This window comes from Geotrypetes seraphini, chromosome 7, assembly GCF_902459505.1.
Source record: "Geotrypetes seraphini chromosome 7, aGeoSer1.1, whole genome shotgun sequence".
NCBI lineage: Eukaryota > Metazoa > Chordata > Amphibia > Gymnophiona > Dermophiidae > Geotrypetes > Geotrypetes seraphini.
The window spans coordinates 185069101-185090290 of NC_047090.1; the positions used below are offsets into that span (position 1 = coordinate 185069101).

Consider the following 21190-nt stretch of genomic DNA (forward strand, 5'->3'; position numbering starts at 1 on the left):
TTCTAGAGTTCTTGCAGGATGGCCTGGATAGAGGCCTGGCTTGGTCTTCTCTCCGGGTTCATCTTGCGGCCCTGTCGGCTTTTCGAGGGTTGGTGTCAGGTCAGCGTTTGTCGGCTCTTCCTGATGTGATTCGGTTTTTGCGGGCGGCCAAGTTACTTAGGCCTCCCCTACGGCCCTCGGTTCCCTCTTGGGATCTTAATCTGGTTCTCTCTGTTTTTGGTGCGCTCGCCTTTCGAGCCCTTGGACGACTGTTCTTTGGAGGACCTTACTTTGAAGGCGGTCTTTTTGGTGGCCATTACTTCTGCTAGGCGTGTTTCTGAGCTGCAGGCTTTCTCTTGTAGGGCTCCCTTCTTGGAGTTTTCTAGGGAGCGGGTCGTCTTGCGGCCTGTTCCTTCCTTTCTGCCGAAGGTTGTTTCTCCTTTTCATGTCAATCAATCGGTGGTTCTCCCGGTCTTGGGTGGTCGGGAGGGCTCTTCTGAGCAACGGCAGCTGCGCAAGTTGGATGTCGGTCGGGTCCTTCGCTCTTATGTGCAGCGGACCCAGGAATTCCGGAAGTCCGATCATCTTTTTGTCCTCCTGGCGGGTCCTCGTCGGGGAGCTGGCGCTTCTAAGGCTACTATTGTGCGCTGGATCAAGGAGATGATTGCTTCCGCTTATCTTCTGAAACAGCAGCCTGTTCCGGAGTTTCTCAAGGCTCATTCCACTCGGGGTCAGGCGGCTTCTTGGGCTGAGTCGTCGCTCATGCCTCCAGTGGATATTTGTAAGGCTGCGGTTTGGTCCTCCTTGCATTCCTTTGTTCGTCCTTATCGGGTTGATGTGCAGGCGCGTCGGGACGCGGTGTTCGGGGAGCGTGTACTGGTATCGGCCTTCGGGGGTCCCGCCCGTGAGAGGGACTGCTTTGGTACGTCCCATTCATAAAGTTAACCTCTACTGGTCTGGAGAGTGCTAAAGAAGGAGAAATTAGGTTCTTACCTGCTAATTTACTTTCTTTTAGCTTCTCCAGACCAGTAGAGGTCCCCACCCTGTCTGTTGTTGTTGTTCGGGCTGTTGTGCGGGCAGTTTTTTTGTGTTTTGCTAGGGCCGGGGAGATTTGAAGAACAGCGGCTGTGGCTCGGCTGGCTTAGCTGGCGAGCTGTGGGGACATTTTCCTTCGGGTATTTCTCCTCTGCATTTTCCAACAGCATTTTTTGGGTATGTTAATTGTTACTCCTGTTCGGAGTATTGTTTTCTTTCTGTTTTCCAGTTCTTGGTTCTGCTTGGCTATTCGGCAGACTGAGGGAAATAGAGAAGAGGGGATAGGATATACTGTCCCACAGTTTTGTTTTCAGTCTCCACCTGCTGGTCATGATTAGATATATACCCATTCGTAAAGTTAACCTCTACTGGTCTGGAGAAGCTAAAAGAAAATAAATTAGCAGGTAAGAACCTAATTTCTCCTTTTTTAAAATCATTTTTATTAGAAAATAATAGGATTAACGTATTAAATGTTTAACATCCGTTAAAAATTCTGACACACGTTAACATGCCTTTGTCTCCTCAACTCTGACCTGCTACCTCTTGCTGCCATTGCCTGCCACAGTTCACTATAATCCCCTCCCTCCCTCTAACTAACCTTTTATAGCCTCCACTTTCTCAGTTTTGTGGCCCACAGGAGGTACTTGTGGTTTCATGTACTGGAGCACCATTTCCAATTCCCTGTACTCTCCTCTGGCTTAATAATGGCGCCTTGCACCTTTACTAAGGTAATGGTAGTGGAAGCAGTGTACCTTCACAAGACAGGGTTCCACGTCATGGCCTAGCAAGGATGAGAGGCGTTTGGGGCAGTTGCATCCCTCCCCCGGCCTCTTCTCCGCCTCCTCCACACACTCCCCTGCCCCTCCTGTCACGTATGTGTCGCTTCTCTTGCTCCGTACCTCTGTAATATTCCTGGCATGAGCCATCATCAGCCCTTCCTCTGACGTCACTTCCTGAACCTGTGCCTAGGAATGGTCACTGCACCCCTAAGTGTTCAACACCATTTGGTGGGAGTGTCCTTGATAAAGAATGGAAGATTAGGTTCTTACCTGGATAATCTTTTTTTCTGTTAAAGGACATAGGAGTCATTACGGGCCACCCTGTCAGTTTTCCATGTGCCTGTTTACTGCCTCGGACAAATCTGCAGTCCATAACTGGAGGTTTTCTCTTCTCAGTTGTACGAACTTTTAATCATATATGGCTAATATAGCAATATGTTTGTTGAGATCCAGCGCTCTGTATGTGTTTGTGTTAGTTGCACACAGCAGGGTGGTTTGTTCTTACATCTATATTATTAGTTCATGCTAATTATTATTCTTTTTCATGAGTTACAGAGCAGTTTTTTCATGGGAGTTCCCCATGCCCCTCCTTCTGCTTTCTTCTGTTATAGTGGATATTGATTGCTTTGGTACAAACTGAAAAGGGCACTATATTCCACTGGTGAAAGAGGAGGAGCTGAAAGATGTAATTAACATGGCTTATGGTTTATTTGATTAAATATACCGTCCTTCCATATGTAATAACAGAACGGTTCACACAATTTATAAAACATACAAAAAAGTAACTATGTTCCAAAAAGGAAATAAAAAATTAAAATTATTAAAATTTAAAGGAAAATTGCAGGCTATGGTATTAGTAAATCCTAGTACTACCAAAAGTCCAACAGAATAAGAACCCAGGGGCACAGTGCAAGCAAGAGAAACAGTGGGAACGGACAATGAACAATCCACAGGAGGCAAAAGGATAAAATCACAATGGGTTTATTTCAGTCCAGGATGTACAATGATATGAACCCGACACGGTACTGTGTTTCGACGAGCATCAGGGGTCACTCTATTTTAGGTTTCACAGAATATCACGTCACACTTGATAAATAAAACATCAATCCAAAGAAAAGAGTTGCGAGTCAAATGCATGCAAATATAACTGTTTTGACAGTTATATTTGCACACATTTGACTTGCGACTGTTATGGTATTGATTTAAGCAGTTCGCAACCAGAGGATATTCACCTAGAGTAGAGACTCCTATGTCCTTTAACAGAAAGAAGATTATCCAGGTAAGAATCTAATCTTCCATTGGTGTGGTGTACAGTTGGGTCCAGTAGGTATTTGGTGAGTGTTGAAGGGTTCCCTATACAATTTAAGGGGTTATGGTGAGGTGTGTACCTGGAACTTTTTCTGTGAAGTTCACTGCAATGCCCTCTATGGTGCACCACTGCTCTGCTGGGATGTCTGGGTGGTCAGTCTACTAAAAATGCTGGCCCCTTCTACATCCCAATGGCTTGTTTTGTAAGTTTTTCTTTTGTACAAATTTTTTTCAAAAATGGTTCAAAAAGATAGATGCACATCTGAAAAATGGCCATTAAAAAAAACAAAACAAGATAGACGTTTTGAAATTCTGAACATGGTCATATTCACTACTGGATTTTTGTGCATAGTCAGCAAAATGTCCAAACTTGGATTTGGACGTCATATCGAAAATGCCCTTCCATATAACCACTATAATATAAATAAGACCTCCTTTCCTTTCACGGTTAAGACTGAAAATTGCCCCATAAATTTTCATCACCATAGAGCACATGTGTCCAACCAACCAACCAACTCCCATTACTGTTCTGCTTTCTAGAGTAAATACTTCACAACTTCTTAAATTGTCAACTTGAACTGCATTTTAACTGGCTGCAAAAGCTTTCATATCCATGTTTATGCTGTAGAGTATTTGTTAAATATTAACATTAATTTGCAGGCAGGTGCTGGTATAAATGCCTCCAGAATTCAAGACCTTCCTATTGAAAATCGTGAACTGTCTTGGAGGTGAGTAGCAGAATCTCTGTAGAAGTTTGCATCCTGTTGCACTATAGACCATTATAAGAGAGCGCTCTGAAAAGTTTGGTAAAGAAACAAGTTAAATAAATATATTTTTTTAAATTTGACAAAACCTATTTTTCCGATGGGATGAAAAAACTGGACACTGACTGGACTAAGGGCTCCTTTTACTAAGCTGCGGTAGCGTTTTTAGGATTTAACCTTTTTTTATTTATTTTTTCATATAACAACAAGTGTGTCATAAAGATTCATACAATTACCTTAAGTATACACTTGATATCTCCATAACATATTGTACATACAACATATCTTATATAATCCTTACTATAATTTTAGACATCATATAAAATTTAATAATTTTATCAACTATTATTCAATTATGAATCCCTTTCTCTCCCCTTATTTTGTTAGTTGCACACAATATAACAACTATTATGATAATTTATTTATATTTTCTGATAAAGAGAATAAACCTACCCCCACTCCCCTCCTTTATCAAGTATCTTATTATGGGAAAAATTTTATCAATCATTACAAAAATCTGTTAATGGTCCCCAAATCTTCTTAAACTTATCGATATATCCTTTTTGTGTTGCAAATGTACGCTCCATCTTTTATTTATATTGACTGGAGTAGCAGTTCAATAGATAACATACAATTGGAAGAATTATGACAGATTAAATTACAACTTTTGGTGGAATTCAGTTAGCCATATATATAAGATGGAGCGTACATTTGCGGTAGCGTTTTTAGCGCACGCTGCAGATTAGCGCGGGTAAACTAACGCCAGCTCAATGCTGGCATTAGCATTTATCGCGCACGGCAAATCTGTGCACGCTAAAACCGCTATCGCAGCTTAGTAAAAGGAGTCCTAAGTGTAGAAGTTGCAATGGAGACTATGTTCAGAAATATAACTGTTTTTTAAATGTATGTTTAACTTGGGTTTTTTTTACCCTAAACTTTACAAACCACCCTTGTATACAAATAATCTCATCATGAAGTCTGCTTAGGGATTTTATTGCAAAACACCTAACTTAGGGCTAGATGCCCAGCTTTAGCGACGATTGCATTTACGGACCCGATCCCCTCGATCGCCCATTTTCTGATCCGGCCATGCAAATTAGCTAAATCCTCATGCAAACTAGCCAAGCAATTGATGCACTAGCATCACTTGACTATGCAAAAAAAACAAACAGGGGTTTTAGCTATTGGAAAAATACCGACAGGTCATTTTTTTTTTCTTCCATAACACACAAAATATCAGTCCCATAAAAAAAAGGAAAATAAAGTCCCCCACTGCTGATGACGGCCCTCCCCAATGACCCCCAACAAACATATGAGAGAAAATTGGCAGGAGGGATGCCCACTCCCTCCTGCCTTTGGAGGCCCCCCAAACCATCCCCTACCCTCCTCCCGGAAAAATAAAAGGCAGGAGACTTCCTGCTCTCTCTGCCCCCGACTCTCCTCTCTGCCCCGACTTTCCAGCTCTCTTCTCCTGCTCTCTCTGCCTCGAGCGCTGCCCTGCTTCTGCCATGACTCTCCTGCGCTCTCTGCCCCTGACTCTCCTGCGCTCTCTGCCCCCGACTGTCCTGCGCTCTCTGCCCCTGACTCTCCTGCTCTCTCTGCCCCCGACTCTCTGCTCTCTCTGCCCCGAGTTTCCAGCTCTCTTCTCCTGCTCTCTCTGCCCCGAGCGCTGCCCTGCTTCTGCCGTGACCCTCCTGCACTCTATGCCCCCGACTCTCCTGCTCTTTCTGCCCCGAACACTGCCCTGGCCTTCTCCCACAGTGCGAGTCTGTGGTTTTAACCTGCGGGTTTAAAGCGGGTTAAAACCACGGGCTCGCTGGGTATGCTAAAAAGTTAAAAATTAGAGTAAAAAAAAAAAGGCGCTGCTCTTTAAGCATGCGCAGACCATCTACAGATAGTCTGCGCATATATCGGGATTGCTATAGAGCAATCCGGGCACTCGGTTGGGGGTGTGATTCCAATCTGTGCCCTCAGTGAATCTGGACCTATCTAAAGTTCCTGGGGCAGTGGAGGATTGCGTGACTTGCCCATGGTCACAAGGAGCAATGTGGGTTTGAACCCACCTTCTCAGGGTCTGAGGTTGCAGCCCTAACCACTGCACCACACCCTCCTCCTAATTACTTTTGAAGTATTTTTCACACACAGTTTTACAACTACTACTAATCATTTCTATAATGAAACTAGACATACGCAAAACTGTACATATCCCCTGGATTCTATACATAACACACAAAATTATGAGAATAAATTTGAGTGCATTCACAATTTAATTGAGCCAACAGTTAACAATGGAACAGGACAAGTGGATCGATTTTTCACTCCGTCAAAAATGACAGACTAGGGGACACTCGATGAAGTTACAGGGAAATACTTTTAAAACCAATAGGAGGAAATATTTTTTCACTCAGAGAATAGTTAAGCTCTGGAACGCGTTGCTAGTGGATGTGGTAAGAGCGGATAGCGAAGCTGGTTTTAAGAAAGGTTTGGCAAGTTCCTGGAGGAAAAGTCCATAGTTTATGTTTGTTTATTTAAGATTTGATCTACCGCTCCTGCATTTTACTAACTTAAGCAGTTTACAATATATCAAACTAAAATGAAATTAGGTTCTTGAGAATAACGACCCTATCAGTCCCGAAGGCTCACAATCTTGCTAAGTATCTGATTAAAATAACAACATACAATATATTTCCAAGATCAAAAATCAAAGAAGTAGAAAATAGAAATAAGGACATAGTCTGTTATTGAGAAAGACATGGATTGGCCACCATGAGAACGGGCTAAAGCTATGCTTATGTTCTAATAATTGGACACTAACAACAAATGATTGCACAGTTAGGATTTGTGCAAGCAACATGCTAGGTGCTATTCTGTATAAATGTGCACACACAAATTTTTTTAGTGTGCATGTTTAAAAAACAATCCATGCGGTGAGAGATGCCTACAATATAGGTGTCTGACTGTTGCCTACAGAAACGCATAGGGGCGCTTCTGAACACCTGGCGTGGGCATGGTTTCCACCAGAAGTGGCCTTGGGCGTCCATAAGCATCCCTATGCATCTCCGTAGGCACGAGATAGACACTTTACATGTAGCTCTGTAAAATGCGGCCTACATTTAAGATGTCTATTAAAAGAAAAAAGATGCGATTCTCTAAAGGATGCAGACGCATGATTGACAGATGATTGGCTGCCACTTCTTAAGCGGCCGACGAGATCGGCATCCTTTAGAGAAATTTTGGGTGCATTTACTGAATTTTAATCCTATATGCAGGTACATTCTCGATCTCTAATGGGCTCACAGTCTAAGGTGGGGCAAAGGAGGATTAGGTGACTTGCCCAAGGGTATAAGGAGCTGCAGTAGGGATGGAACCCAGTGCCCCAATCATTAGGTTACACCTTTACTATGTGCTTTGCATAATTTTGCTTTGCAGTCACTAATTAGCAAAAATGCAGAAATGTAAAAAGAAATGTTTTCATGCTCAAATTGCTGTTTATGCAAAAAAGTAAACTTTGCATATTAAAAAGCCACATTGTACACATTGGTCCATTGAATGCGTGCTAAGAGCACTTTTATTTATTGAATTCGTTTTCTATCCCATTCTCCCCAATGAGCTCAGTACTGGTTACAGGTTAACATGGTGACCCGTCAAATGCACGCATGACATCATGCCCCATCAAATGTTCTTACCGAGAAGTGCGTGCAGGACAATGGCACCCCATCAATCGCGCTTCATACAGCGGATACTATTTTGTCTTTTTGAGGGTTACAAAGTAACCCTCTTTTTTAAGGGGAGGTAGGGGGGACCCCCCCACACACACACACTATACTTGAAATATACTCTTGGCATCTAGTGTTAGAATAAGGTTTAAATGAGGATTATGGGAACCCTAAAGTGTTCCCATGATCCTCATCAAAACCTTACCCTAACACTAGCGTGATTGATGGGGCGTCATTGTCCTGCACGCACTTCTCGGTGCATGTATTTGACAGGGCGGTGTACTGGTTAACATACTTAATTTCCTTAGCAACAGCAGCAGATGAATCCAGAGACCAATGGGATAGCCCACATCTACCAGCAGGCGGAGATAGAGAAACTGATTAACAGGTGGTCCTATTGGCTGGCACTCCTCCTGTATCTCCAGTATGCTCTATCTCCCAGCAGGTGATGGTCGCTATTCAACTAGCTCCTGGATTCTTGCTGTGACTGGAAACTTATTTCTCCTGTTGAGATTTTCTCTTCAGTGAGTTATCACTGCTATTTCTCCTGTTGAGGTTTCCTCTTCAGTGAGACAGGGATGTCCGGCTGAACGGTGCCGGCTATAGGGTTTACACCTGGGCCCCTCCAGGTCCCTGCCTCACCCTCCCTCCAGTCTGACTGGGTCTCTATATCTTAAATAATAAAATGCTAGCCCGCGCATGCGCAGTAGCAAAACGTGTTCCCTGATCTCTTTTCTGTCGGGATGTGGCCGCACGAGTGCGCATGCGCGCGTATTACCTCACAAAGGCGGCAAGCTCTGACACCAACGGCAGCACCACTGAGATCGGGAAAGCACAGCACAGCCGGTGACTCCCCCCTCCCGCCCTCACTCACTGCCAAAACCACCACCTCCTCCTTCTCGCCGGCTCACCCGCTTTTAAATGCTGTCTTCACCTGGCTTTGCTGTCTTCTGTCCACTGCGGGCCGCCCTCTCTGACTACTTCCTGTTTCCGCTAGGGTTTGCCGCAGTGGATAGAAGACGCCGAAGCCAGCGACTGTAACCGCCGATCTCCGTTCCTCCGTGGGGGGGGGGTCTGGGAGGAGAGGGATCGCGACCACTCAGCGCCCCCACCAAGGAGCCCAGCAACTTTCCGCTGCCCGGGACCCGACTCATTTGACGCCCCTCCCCTCTTCCCTTACCGCGGGCCCAACTGGCAATTTAAGCAGCGTGTCAGCAGTCTTCACACGCTGCTTCGGGCCCTTCTACTGCCCTGATTTGCTCCGGATGTGCCAGAGTAAATCAGGGCAGTAGAAGGACCCGAAGCAGCATGTGAAGACTGCTGACACGCTGCTTAAATCACCATGTGTAGTCGGGCCTGCGGGAAGGGAAAGGGGGTAGAGGAAACGCTAATGCAGGCACAGGAAACTGGTGTGGGGGGAGAAAAATGGAGGGGGAGGGAATGCTGCTTTGGACAGACAGACAGAGGGAGGAAGGGAGAAAGAAAAGAAGACACAGGGGCAGGTGCACAGGGAACTGGTGTGGGGGAAGGGAAATGGAGGGGGAGGGAATGCTGCTTCGGAGAGACAGACAGAGGGAGGAAGGGAGAAAGAAAAGAAGACAGGGGCAGGTGCACAGGGAACTGGTGTGGAGGGAGGGAAATGGAGGAGGAGGGAATGTGAAGGAAAGAGGTGCTGATGGACAGGGGGGAGGTAAAACAAAGGGAGAAGGCCTGCTGCTGAATAAGGAGAGCAGTGAAGGGGTGGTGGTGGACACAGGGGAGGTAAAAGGAAGGAAGAATGGACGGGGAGCAGGCAAGGGGTGGTGATGGACAGCCAAGGAAAAAGAAAGACAGAAAGAAAGAAAGCGCCTAAGGAGAGAAAGAGAAAGAAATAAAGAGAGACACACACACATATATTCTAGAACCCGTTAATGTAACGGGCTATAAGACTAGTGTATGTATATTTTTCTTATTTCCCTTAAAAAAAAAAAAGAGACCACAGGGAATATATACAATGTCTGCCCTGCTTGTGCTGAGCAACCGGCAATAACCGGCTTCAACCAGCTCTTGCTGTCCTCTGCAAGCCCTGACTCAGTTTATTGCGAGTATGTTTTGATTAGGCTTCTTGTTCGTTGCGGGTTCGTTAGTCGCGGGTGCATGTTTGTGAGGGAGCCTTTCCTCTATGGGTTCCAGCGTCACGTGTGAGTGACTTTGCTGTGAGCAATTTTATTTCTAACCGCATACGTTGTGAGGCCGGGTTTTGGGTGGTGTTCAACGCCTAACTCCTTTCGGCACAGGAGTGTCTGTTGGCTGTGGGGTGCTCTGGGTATGTGTTTACCGGAGCATGAAGGAGCAGTTATTTCCCGCGCGCTTCTTTCTTACACTGTCGGCAGTGCTGCAGCGTTCAAGCACTTTTTCCCCGAGTTGTTTTTTTACTTCACTTTTGCGGCAGCCTAGGTTGGCAGGGCAGTGCATGTTTGCTGAAGGAGCTCTGGGTTTGTATTTACCGGAGCGTGAAAGGAACGGTTATTCCCCCCGCGCGGGAGCCATACACTTCTTTTCCTACGCTGTTGGCGGTGCCACAGCGTTTGAACGGTTCTCCAAGTTGTTTTTTCCTCCACTTTGGCAGTGGGCTGTTTATTAGTGTTGGCCGCATTACAATGGTGTCGAAGCTGCGGCTGTCGGGTTTGTTTTCTCCCAAGTGCTGCTTCTCATTTCATTTGCGTTCTGCTGGCATGGAGCCCATCTTGAACGACCTGAAAACGTTTCAGGGGATGTTTTCACTCAGTGCTCTTCAGTTTCGGATGGTCTCTGACCTGGAGCGGCAGGAGGCTCATTGTAGCACAAATTGCTCAATGCCAGCAGTTTACCCAGCAGCGCTGCAGCGTGTAGGCTATTATTTTACAAGGCTTCCCTTTTGTTTGAGTTCCATGCGTTGGAGGTTGTGCAGCCCCATTTTGCTTTGATGCAGCACCTGGGAGCTTGGTGAGTGTTTGATTGTGCTTCTCGTAACTTGGGGGTCATGCTTATTAGGCCTGAGAGCGTATTGGAGGGAGACTTCAGTTTATGCTCCACTGCCCAGTTCAACTTTTCTCTGCACAGGGTGGCCAGAAGGTGAATGCTGCAGGTTGCTGTTAACAGCTAGAGATTGCCCAGTTCTTGGTGCGGGTTTCTCTTTCATTCTCTCAAGATCTCTCTAAAGAGAGCATATACATACTTGAATGTTTTCTTTTCGGCTCTCTGTGCAGTGCTTTGTGTGTGTGGTAGCGTTATAGAAATAATTTCCGTTTCTGGTGTTGTGATAATCTATTGGGGCGCAGTTTGAGAGCACGGTGGTGTTTCTCTTTTTTGTATGGGCAGGGCTGTCTTTATTTCTGAGGCAGCGGAGCCTCTATGGTGCACAGCCTGTCGCACGAGATTTTACTACCGCCATTTTTTCATGGCAGGTACTAGACAGAATTGGCAGACAGTGTTCTACAGCTACTTCTGGCCCTGGGTAAGTCACTTACTTCTATAAGCCCGACTCCTTGTCTGCCTCAGTTAATGAAACAATATGTGTTTCGCTCACGTTGCATGGAGTTAGTACTGTTTTCATGGTTCCAATATGCTCCTCTTTCCCTGGCGAGCCTTGATTTTCTTAGGATAGTTTCTTCATATAGATCCTATAGTGCTCCTCCTGCTGTTCCCTGACCTTCAGCACTTCGTTCTGAGGGGATCTTGACTTCTTCCACTGACTCTTCAGGCTTTCTCTTGAGGGGGAAGACGCTATATTGTCAGGTCAGGGGGCTGTGAATTTTTTTTTAAGGTGCTTGCAACTTTGCATCCTCCTCAGGTTTCTGGTTCATTCTTGGAGTTTCTATGTTTTATGTTTCCCTTAAGTGTTACTGGTCCTCAGGGCAGTTCTTGTAGTTCTTCAGGAACTAAGGGACGTTGTTCCACTTACTGCATGGTGCCCAATACGGGGGCATTGGACAGACTGGGGCTGGATCCCATTCTGCTGAATTGGTTTCTCAGGGTTACACATTTCTGCAGAAAAAACTGGGAGACTATTTACATTTTGCTATGGACTCCGAATCGGCACTTGGTTTGCTTGCCTCTCTTGGAGCAGCGCTTTCGATTTTGCCTCATGCCATTTCACCTACCCCAGGCTTTAGAAAACGTCAGTGGTACCGTTTTGGCACTACCAGGTAATTCACCTACTTTCTTCTTGACTGGCTGCTTGATTCGGATGGCGTCCAGTCGGGCCATTTGTCTGCTACGAAAGGGATAGTTTCTTTTCTCCTGTACTGTTTATAGGTATATCGGGAAGCTGTTTTTCTTCATATAGGAGAGAAATGGGTTTCTTCCCTGAGACTAGGGCGATGGGTCACAGTCTCAGGTTTGCATTCTTCTTCGGTCACCTTGTCCAAGAGTATGGGATTCTGTACAGGTTCTAGGATCCATGTTGCTGACTCCACTGGGAACTTTGGCTTGCTCCATTGTAACACTACAGCAGTCACTTTTGTTCCGGTGGTTCCCGGTATCTCAGGGCTCCCATTATTTGGTGGGCTCCTCAAGCATTGCTCTGTATGTCTCTGCATGTCTCGGTCTTTGCTGGACTGGCTCCTGATCACAAAACATCCCGGGATGGCGGGTTGGGGGGCTCGGTGCCTTCCATTCTCAGATCCATGAGTCTGGTCTTTGGAGGCGACTCAGTGCTTGTTCATTCTTCTACTCTGGAGCATGGTCAGGCTACCGTTTCTGGAGCTTCAGACCATTCTTCCGGTATGACGCTGAGGGTCTTTTCAGTCCGTATTATGATGGTGGTATTTCTCTACAGCCTGGGCAGTAGATGATGTACTCAATTGGCAGGTAATGTCATGGTTCTACTTCAATGGGTGGACCCTCTTCTTCCTCTTCTGTTGGCAGCTCATTTTACGGGTCAGGAAAAGAGTTTGGATAGATCTTTCTCTCCGTGAAATCTGAGCATGGCCCATTTATTGTATGTGATGGTGTGTAGCGCTGTGTGCGCTCTAGAAAGTGTAAAGGTTAATAATAGTGAAATCTTCTACATCTTGGATATTGTGAATTTTAGCTCAGACATTCCAGCTCTTTGTATGGAAGTGAGATCTCCTGGAACTAGACCTCATGGCCTCGTCTCGAAATTTTCAGCTTTCTAGCTTCTTCGGCGGACACAGGGAGTGGGAGTCAGAGGGGGTTGCAGCGTGGCTTCTTTCTCACCTCTGGTTTCTCTTTTTTCAGTGTTTTCCCCTGGCTGATGCTGACTTGGATGGGCCATCTCCCACTCGTTTTCAGGGCGCAGTACTTGTATAATCTCTGGTTTGACTGTGCCATCCTTGCTATGCGGATCTGATGATTCTTTCGACAGCCAGATTATTGAGTTTCCTGGTTTCTCTGGATTTACTCCCCTAGGGTCCGATCAAACTGGATATTCATACTACTTTGGTAGTATGGCCTAGCTTTTGAAAAGTCTTGGCTGACGTGTAAGGGTTCTGCGATGCTGGTTGTTTCTTCACTTATCCAGGAGATACAGATGTCTTCAACTGTGGCTTCTGCTTCCTTTTGGAGGTTTTTCCTTTCTTGGGTACTTCTCAACAGTTGCCCCCTTCCAGGGTTCTTTTTTGGAACAAGTTTATTGCCAAGGGCTTGGCGTTCAATTCCCTTCAGCTTCAAGGGCCATTCTTAGCTTGTTACAAGGGCTAGGTATCTTGCTCTTCGCTTACTTCTCAGCTTCATATAGTTCAGTTCCTAAACTGAGTACAATATATTCGTACACCTCTTGGAAAGCCCTGTCCGGCGTATAGTCTTACGGTACTTCTTTGCAGTTTACCGAAGGCTTCATTTCTTCCTTGTCTTTTGAGACGCTAAAGAGCTGTGCCGTTGAACACGGGGTTTCTTGTGGCCATGGCTTCAGCTCGGCGGTTTTCTGAGTTGCAGGCCTTGTTCAGCGGGGCTTCCTATTTCTGATTTACAAACTCTGGGGGGGGATCAGTTTGGTCGGTATCTCCATTTCTTTCTAACGGGGTGTCATCCTTTCTTTTATGCCGCTCTCACTTTTCCTTCCTTCTTCCTGGGAGATGAAATGGGGAGGCGTACTTTTATTCATTGAATTTTTTAAAAGTGTGTAGCGTTCTCCGTGAGCTAGGTTTCTAATGACTAGTGGTTGTTTAGATCACCTTTTTGTATTCTTCAAGGGACGCCTCAAACGTATGGTGGCGTCCAAAGCTTGATGGGTCTGAGAGGACGTTATTTACGTTTGCTTGATGGCAGGGAAGCAGTTGGCGAGAGAACTTTATGACCTTTCCGCCGAAGCAACATTGGCTACTTCTTGGACTCGGTCCAGAGGTTTTTTCCTTGGAGGAGTTTTGTCTCGCGGCTACTTGGTCTTCCGAGAGTGCTTTATCTCAGCATTAACGGTTGGATGTGGGGGCGCATGCGGTCGATGCGTTTAGTGCTTCGGTTGTTGCAGAGATGGCATTTGCTTCCCACCCAGATTGAGGATTGCTTTGCTACATCCCATTGGTCTCTGGATTCATCTGCTGCTGTTGCTTAGGAAGGAAAAATTATGTTTTTACCTGTTAATTTTCTTTCCTTTAGACACAGCAGATGAATCCAGAGCCCCACCCTTTCTGGATATTGTCTGTCGGTTGTTTCTTTTGCAACTTTCGAAGTTTGTTATTATTGATGGTTGTGTTCTGTATTATTGCCTTTTGAGATTTGTTAAGGGAAAGAAGTTTTTTACATGCTATGCCTATTAATGGTTACGGATGCTTGGGCAAGGAGCTATACTGGAGATACAGGAGGAATGCCAGCCAATAGGACCACCTGTTAATCAGTTTCTCTATCTCCACCTGCTGTTAGATGTGTGCTATCCCATTGGTCTCTGGATTCATCTGCTGCGTCTAAAGGAAAGAAAATTAACAGGTAAGAACATAATTTTTCCATATAGTTAATAGGTTACAATTTGCCATAGTTACAGTGCAGGATTTTTCAATACAAGTTTTTCTCTTTATTTTAACACTGAAACCCGCCTTTGCAAGTTTATCTCCACTTTTGCACATTGCCCTCTTAGACAGGAATCTTCCTGAACATCTGCCGAGATTCTGATTGGAGCTTGGGTTACTTCTCCTTTCACATTTGACACCAGTTCTTCCCTTCTTTGTTTCTTAGTGCTGGAGGCTATGGAACTTATGCAGACATCATTACCCTTCCAAGTGAGTACTGTTTGATCTACCCCCCCCCAAGTACGGTATATATGTTTATCCCAGGACAAGCAGGCAGCATATTCTTAACACATGGGTGACGTCACCGACGGAGCCCTCGGTACGGACCTTTTTAACTAGAAGTTTCTAGTTGGCCGCACCGCGCGTGCGCGAGTGCCTTCCCGCCCGACGGAGGAGTGCGTGGTCCCCAGTTTCTTCGTTTCCGCGGAGCGAAGAAGACGCGTGTATTTTTTCAATGGCCGTTGAAATCACTTTTTGCCTTCCCGCTCGCGCTTTTGTTCTAAATTTTTCTCCCTCTACCTTCGGGTTTCCTTTTTATTTTGAATTGCAAAAAAAAAAAAAAAAAAAACTTTGATTTTTTCCTTTTTCTTTCGTTTTTGCCCCGGTGGGGCCTGTTGCCATTATACAGGCCTCGGACTTCGATTTTGCGGAGGCTATCTTCCCCTTCATGCCCCCGCAGGTCGGTTTTAAGAAGTGCCAGCGGTGTGCACGCCCGATCTCCGTATCTGACCCACACAATTGGTGTTTGCAGTGCCTGGGTCCGGAGCATCGGGCGGACTCCTGCACCCGCTGTGCCACTTTGCAAAAACGAACTCTTAAAAACCGAAGAATCCAGCAAACCCTTCTCTTCGGCACCGAGTCGGCGATGGATTCCTCACCTTCAACGGCGGTACCGCAAAAATCGGCACCGTCAAGCTCGACACCGACCGACCCCGCATCGGCGCCACTGGCGCCAGGTAAGCCGGCTAAGAAGCCTTCCTCTTCCCTCGAGCGCCCTCCTGCTACGGTGGCGACACCGTCCCTACCGGCATCGCACCGGTCCCGTAAACGCTCCGCCCCGATATCGGTGAGTGCCTCGTCATCGGCCTCCTCATCGCCGGGGCGTGGAGCGGCATCCAAGGAACCGAAGAAAAAGAAAGCGGTTCCGATGCCACCCCTAGATGACCGTATCTCGGCCATTCTACAAACTCAGCTTCAGGAGCAGTTGAAGAAACAACTTGAACAACTGCTACCCTCTATCCTGGCACCGCTCCTTCCGGTACCAGACCGGCCCGAGCCCCGCACCGAGCCCCCGGTGTCCACTCCTTCGGTACCGGTAAACACCTCGATGCCGATCCTTTCGGCCCAACAACTTCATGATGATCCAGTGGTTCATTCTCAACCCACAGTGGATCCTCCTCGGCACCAGGCGGTACGGCACTCTTCTCGGGACCGAGAACGACGCCGATCGTCCTCCCCTGGTACCGTTTCGGTGCGCTCTGGTAAATCTTTGTCCAAGACTCGCCACACCGCACCCTCCACCCCGGTGTCCCGACATGCACCAGAGGTCAGGGATCCTGATTTATGGGAGGAGACTCCTCTCGGTACCGAGGAGGATCCCTCCTCATCTGATGAGGAACCATCGGCACCTGATGCCACCTCTAAACCTGAACAGTCCTCTTTTTCTAAATTTCTGAGGGAAATGTCTGCTGCTCTGTCCCTTCCCCTGGAATCTGACTCCAAAAAGTCCCAAGCCTTTTTAGAAGCCTTAGACTTTGAGCAACCTCCTAAGGAGTTCCTCAAGCTTCCCGTGCATGACATCCTACGGGAGACATTCTACAAAAACTTGGAAAATCCCCTCACGGTACCGGGAGCTCCCCGTAAACTGGACAACCTTTACCGTGTCATCCCTATTCCTGGATTCGACAAATCTCAATTGCCCCATGAGTCCCTTCTGGTGGAATCCACCTTAAAAAAGACTCAGGGCTCCAGTGTCTATGCCTCTACCCCTCCTGGCAGAGAAGGTAAGACCATGGACAAGTTTGGCAAGAGGCTTTACCAAAATGCCATGCTTGCCAACAGGGCAAACAACTATTCCTTCCATTTTTCCTTCTATCTCAAACACTTGGTCCAACAGCTGTCTGCCCTCCAGAAGTACCTACCTGAGCGCAAGGTCCCGCTATTCCAACAGCACATCTCTGGCCTTCTCCAAATGCGCAAGTATATGGTCCGCTCGATATACGACTCCTTCGAGCTCACCTCTCGGGCCTCTGCCATGGCTGTAGCCATGCGTCGCTTGGCCTGGCTCAGAGTCTCCGACCTGGACATCAACCACCAGGACCGTCTGGCCAACGCCCCCTGTCTCGGGGATGAGCTTTTTGGAGAGTCACTGGATTCCACCACCCAGAAACTCTCTGCCCATGAGACCAGGTGGGACACCCTGATCAAGCCGAAAAAGAAGGCACCGCCTACCCGACCTTATCGGCCACAAACATCTTATCAACGGAGGTTCTCAGCCAGGCCACTCAATCCGCCTCCCCAGCAATCTAGGCGGCCCCGTCAACAGCAACATCACGCTCAGGCTCGATCTCAGGCCTCTCAACCCTCTAAGCCTCCTCAACCTACTAAACAAACTCAGCCCTTTTGACTCTTCTCTCCAGGGCATAGCCAGTCATCCACCCTTGCTACCTCTTCCACAACCCATCGGAGGTCGTCTCACCATTTTCTCCAGCCGTTGGGAAATCATTACATCGGACCAGTGGGTCCTCAACATCATCCGCCACGGCTACTCTCTCAACTTCCAGACTCTACCTCCGGACAACCTTCCCGTAGAGTCTGCTTCAAACTCATCTCAAACCCCCCTCCTCCTGAGGGAGGTTCAATCCCTCCTCCTTCTCAATGCCATCGAAGAAGTACCTCCAGATCAAAGGGGGCAGGGATTCTACTCCCGCTACTTCCTGGTACCCAAAAAGACGGGAGACCTCCGTCCCATTCTCGATCTCAGGGACCTCAACAAGTGTCTGGTCAAGGAGAAGTTCAGAATGCTCTCCCTTGCCACGCTCTACCCTCTTCTTTCTCAACACGACTGGCTATGTTCCCTGGACCTCAAAGAGGCCTACACTCACATCTCCATCAATCAAAATTCTCGCCGCTACCTGCGGTTCCAGGTACTGCACCATCACTATCAGTACAAGGTGCTACCGTTCGGCCTCGCTTCCTCACCCAGGGTCTTCACCAAGTGCCTTATAGTGGTAGCGGCCTTCCTCAGGTCTCACAACCTCCAGGTGTTCCCCTATTTGGACGATTGGTTGGTGAAAGCACCTACGTCTCAACTTGTGCTACAGGCTACTCATCACACCATCTCTCTCCTCCACCTCCTGGGGTTCGAGATCAACTACCCCAAGTCGCATCTGCTTCCCACCCAGCGACTTCAATTCATTGGAGCAGTTCTGGACACCACACTAATGAGGGCTTTTCTCCCCTCCGATCGTCAGCGGACCTTGCTCCACCTCTGTCGTCAGGTGCTCATGCATCCCTCCATTCCTGCCCGACAGATGATGGTCCTCCTGGGTCACATGGCCTCGACGGTGCATGTCCTTCCTCTGGCACGTCTCCACCTTCGCACGCCTCAGTGGACTCTCGCCAACCAGTGGTCACAGACTACGGATCTTCTTTCTCATCCCATCTCTGTGACATCATCTCTTCAGCAATCTCTCCAATGGTGGTTGAACTCCTCAAATCTTTCCAGGGGTCTACTTTTTCATCTACCCCCTCACTCTATGATCATCACCACGGATGCGTCCCCCTATGCGTGGGGAGCTCACCTAGGAGATCTACGCACCCAGGGACTTTGGACCCCACAGGAGCGTCGTCATCACATCAATTTCCTGGAACTCAGAGCCATGTTCTACGCCCTCAAGGCGTTCCAACATCTCCTCTGCCCTCAAGTCCTCCTCCTCTGCACGGACAATCAAGTCGCCATGTACTACATAAACAAGCAAGGCGGCACCGGATCTCGCCCCCTCTGTTTGGAGGCTCTGCGCATCTGGACCTGGGCCACGGACCGCAATCTCTTTCTCAGGGCGGTCTATATCCAGGGCGAACAGAACTCTCTGGCCGACAATCTCAGTCGCATCCTTCAACCCCACGAGTGGACGTTGGACCCCCCGACTCTGCTCTCCGTCTTTGCTCGATGGGGCACTCCGCAGGTGGACCTCTTTGCAGCTCCTCACAATCATCAGCTGCCCCTATTCTGCTCCAGACTCTTCTCTCCTCACCGTCTGGCCCCGGATGCATTCCTGCTCGATTGGAGGGATCGGTTCCTGTATGCCTTCCCTCCACTTCCTCTGATGTTGCGGACTTTGTCCAAACTCCGCAAGGACAACGCCACCATGATTCTCATCGCACCTCGGTGGCCTCGCCAACACTGGTTCTCCCTCCTGCTCCAACTCAGCTCCAGGGAGCCCATTCCTCTTCCTGTGTTTCCTACTCTACTTACGCAACAGCATCAGTCTCTGCTACATCCCAATCTGTCTTCTCTCCACCTGACAGCTTGGTTTCTCTCGGGCTGACCTCTCCGGAGAACCTATCTCAACCGGTCCGCCTCATTTTGGACGCGTCCAGGAAACCGGCCACTCTCCAATGTTACCATCAGAAGTGGACCAGATTTTCCTCCTGGTGTCTCCGGCATCATCAGGAACCCACCTCCTTAGCGGTGGAAACTGTCTTGGAATATTTGCTCTCTCTGTCCAACGCTGGCCTCAAAACTACCTCCATCAGAGTCCACCTCAGCGCCATCACTGCGTTTCATGAGCCTATTTTCGGAAAACCTCTCACGGCTCATCCTCTGGTTTCCAGATTCATGAGAGGCCTCTTCAACATCAAACCGCCTCTCAAGCCTCCTCCTGTCGTCTGGGACCTGAATGTGGTTCTCTCAGCTCTTATGAAACCTCCGTTTGAGCCTCTTGCCACAACTTCTCTCAGGCTTCTAACCTGGAAGGTGCTTTTCCTAATTGCCATCACCTCTGCCAGGAGGGTTAGCGAACTACATGCACTGGTTGCCGACCCACCTTTCACTGTTTTTCACCATGACAAGGTTGTTTTGCGTACCCACCCTAAATTCCTTCCCAAGGTGGTCTCAGCTTTTCACCTCAACCAGTCCATTGTGCTGCCCGTCTTCTTCCCTAAGCCTCACTCGCATCCTGGGGAACAGGCGTTGCACACGCTGGATTGTAAGCGTGCCCTTGCTTACTATCTTGATCGTACCAGAGCTCACCGAACAGCCCCTCAGCTCTTTTTGTCTTTCGACCCCAACCGTTTGGGTCGTCCTGTCTCCAAACGGACACTTTCAAATTGGCTTGCTGCCTGTATTGCTTTCTGCTACGCTCGGGCCGGTCTCTCACTGGAAGGAACTGTCACGGCCCACAGAGTCCGAGCTATGGCTGCTTCCGTGGCTTTCCTCCGCTCCACGCCCATCGAGGAAATCTGCAAGGCGGCCACTTGGTCCTCAGTTCACACGTTCACTACTCACTACTGTCTGGATGCATTCTCCAGACGGGATGGACACTTCGGCCAATCTGTGTTACAAAATTTATTTTCCTAATGGCCAACCATCCCCCCTCCCTCTTTGTTAGCTTGGAGGTCACCCATGTGTTAAGAATATGCTGCCTGCTTGTCCTGGGATAAAGCACAGTTACTTACCGTAACAGGTGTTATCCAGGGACAGCAGGCAGATATTCTTAAGTCCCACCCACCTCCCCGGGTTGGCTTCTTAGCTGGCTTATCCTAACTGGGGACCACGCACTCCTCCGTCGGGCGGGAAGGCACTCGCGCACGCGCGGTGCGGCCAACTAGAAACTTCTAGTTAAAAAGGTCCGTACCGAGGGCTCCGTCGGTGACGTCACCCATGTGTTAAGAATATCTGCCTGCTGTCCCTGGATAACACCTGTTACGGTAAGTAACTGTGCTTTCCTGTGTTACAAAGTAATATCTGTTATGGCTCCAGCCTATTTAGTTGTTCAATTTATTTTTCCCATCATAGACGTTCTACTCAGATAGCTTCCCTTTAAGATTTTCCATCGCCCAAACGTTGCCGCTATAAAAGATATAATTCTTTACAACTACATCATATCAAAATTTTAGGAAACTATTAAAGACTTATTTATTTAGGAAATTTTGAAAAATTGTGTTGTAGCAGTATTTTTTTTTTTTTTTTTCCAAATCTTTATTCATTTTAACAGATACATCAAGTGTACAATAAATATAAATCATCATAGTACATTATCACTTGAAAATTCCATAGCAATATATATCCAAAAAATTTATATCTCACCCCCCTCCCACATCCATACATAAATAATATAATTCCTATGCATATTAATCATTTAAAATATGTAAATATATTTAAATTATCATAACCCACCCATCCCCCCATTCTTTCAAATTATCACATAAGGAAAAAGAATAATAAATTAACATTAATCATTATAATAATTTATTATTGGCTCCACACATCCTGAAACCTATTAAAATGACCATTTTGTACTGCAAGTAGTCGTTCCATTTTGTACAGATGACACACTGAATTCCACCAAAAGCTGTAATTTAGTCTAGAACAATTCTTCCAATTAAACGTTATTTGTTGGATC

At 47.3% G+C, this 21190-nt stretch overlaps 1 protein-coding gene across 1 annotated transcript in view; it reads left to right on the plus strand.

Moving 5' to 3' along the window:
* LOC117364262 (phospholipase B1, membrane-associated-like) overlaps positions 1–21190 on the plus strand; it is a 296571-nt gene that overhangs the window by 122942 nt on the left and 152439 nt on the right. Inside the window, exons 6-7 of the mRNA XM_033953278.1 lie at positions 3762–3829; positions 14731–14774. Of these exons, the coding sequence (XP_033809169.1) occupies positions 3762–3829; positions 14731–14774 (112 nt within the window). The remainder of the gene's footprint in view (positions 1–3761; positions 3830–14730; positions 14775–21190) is intronic.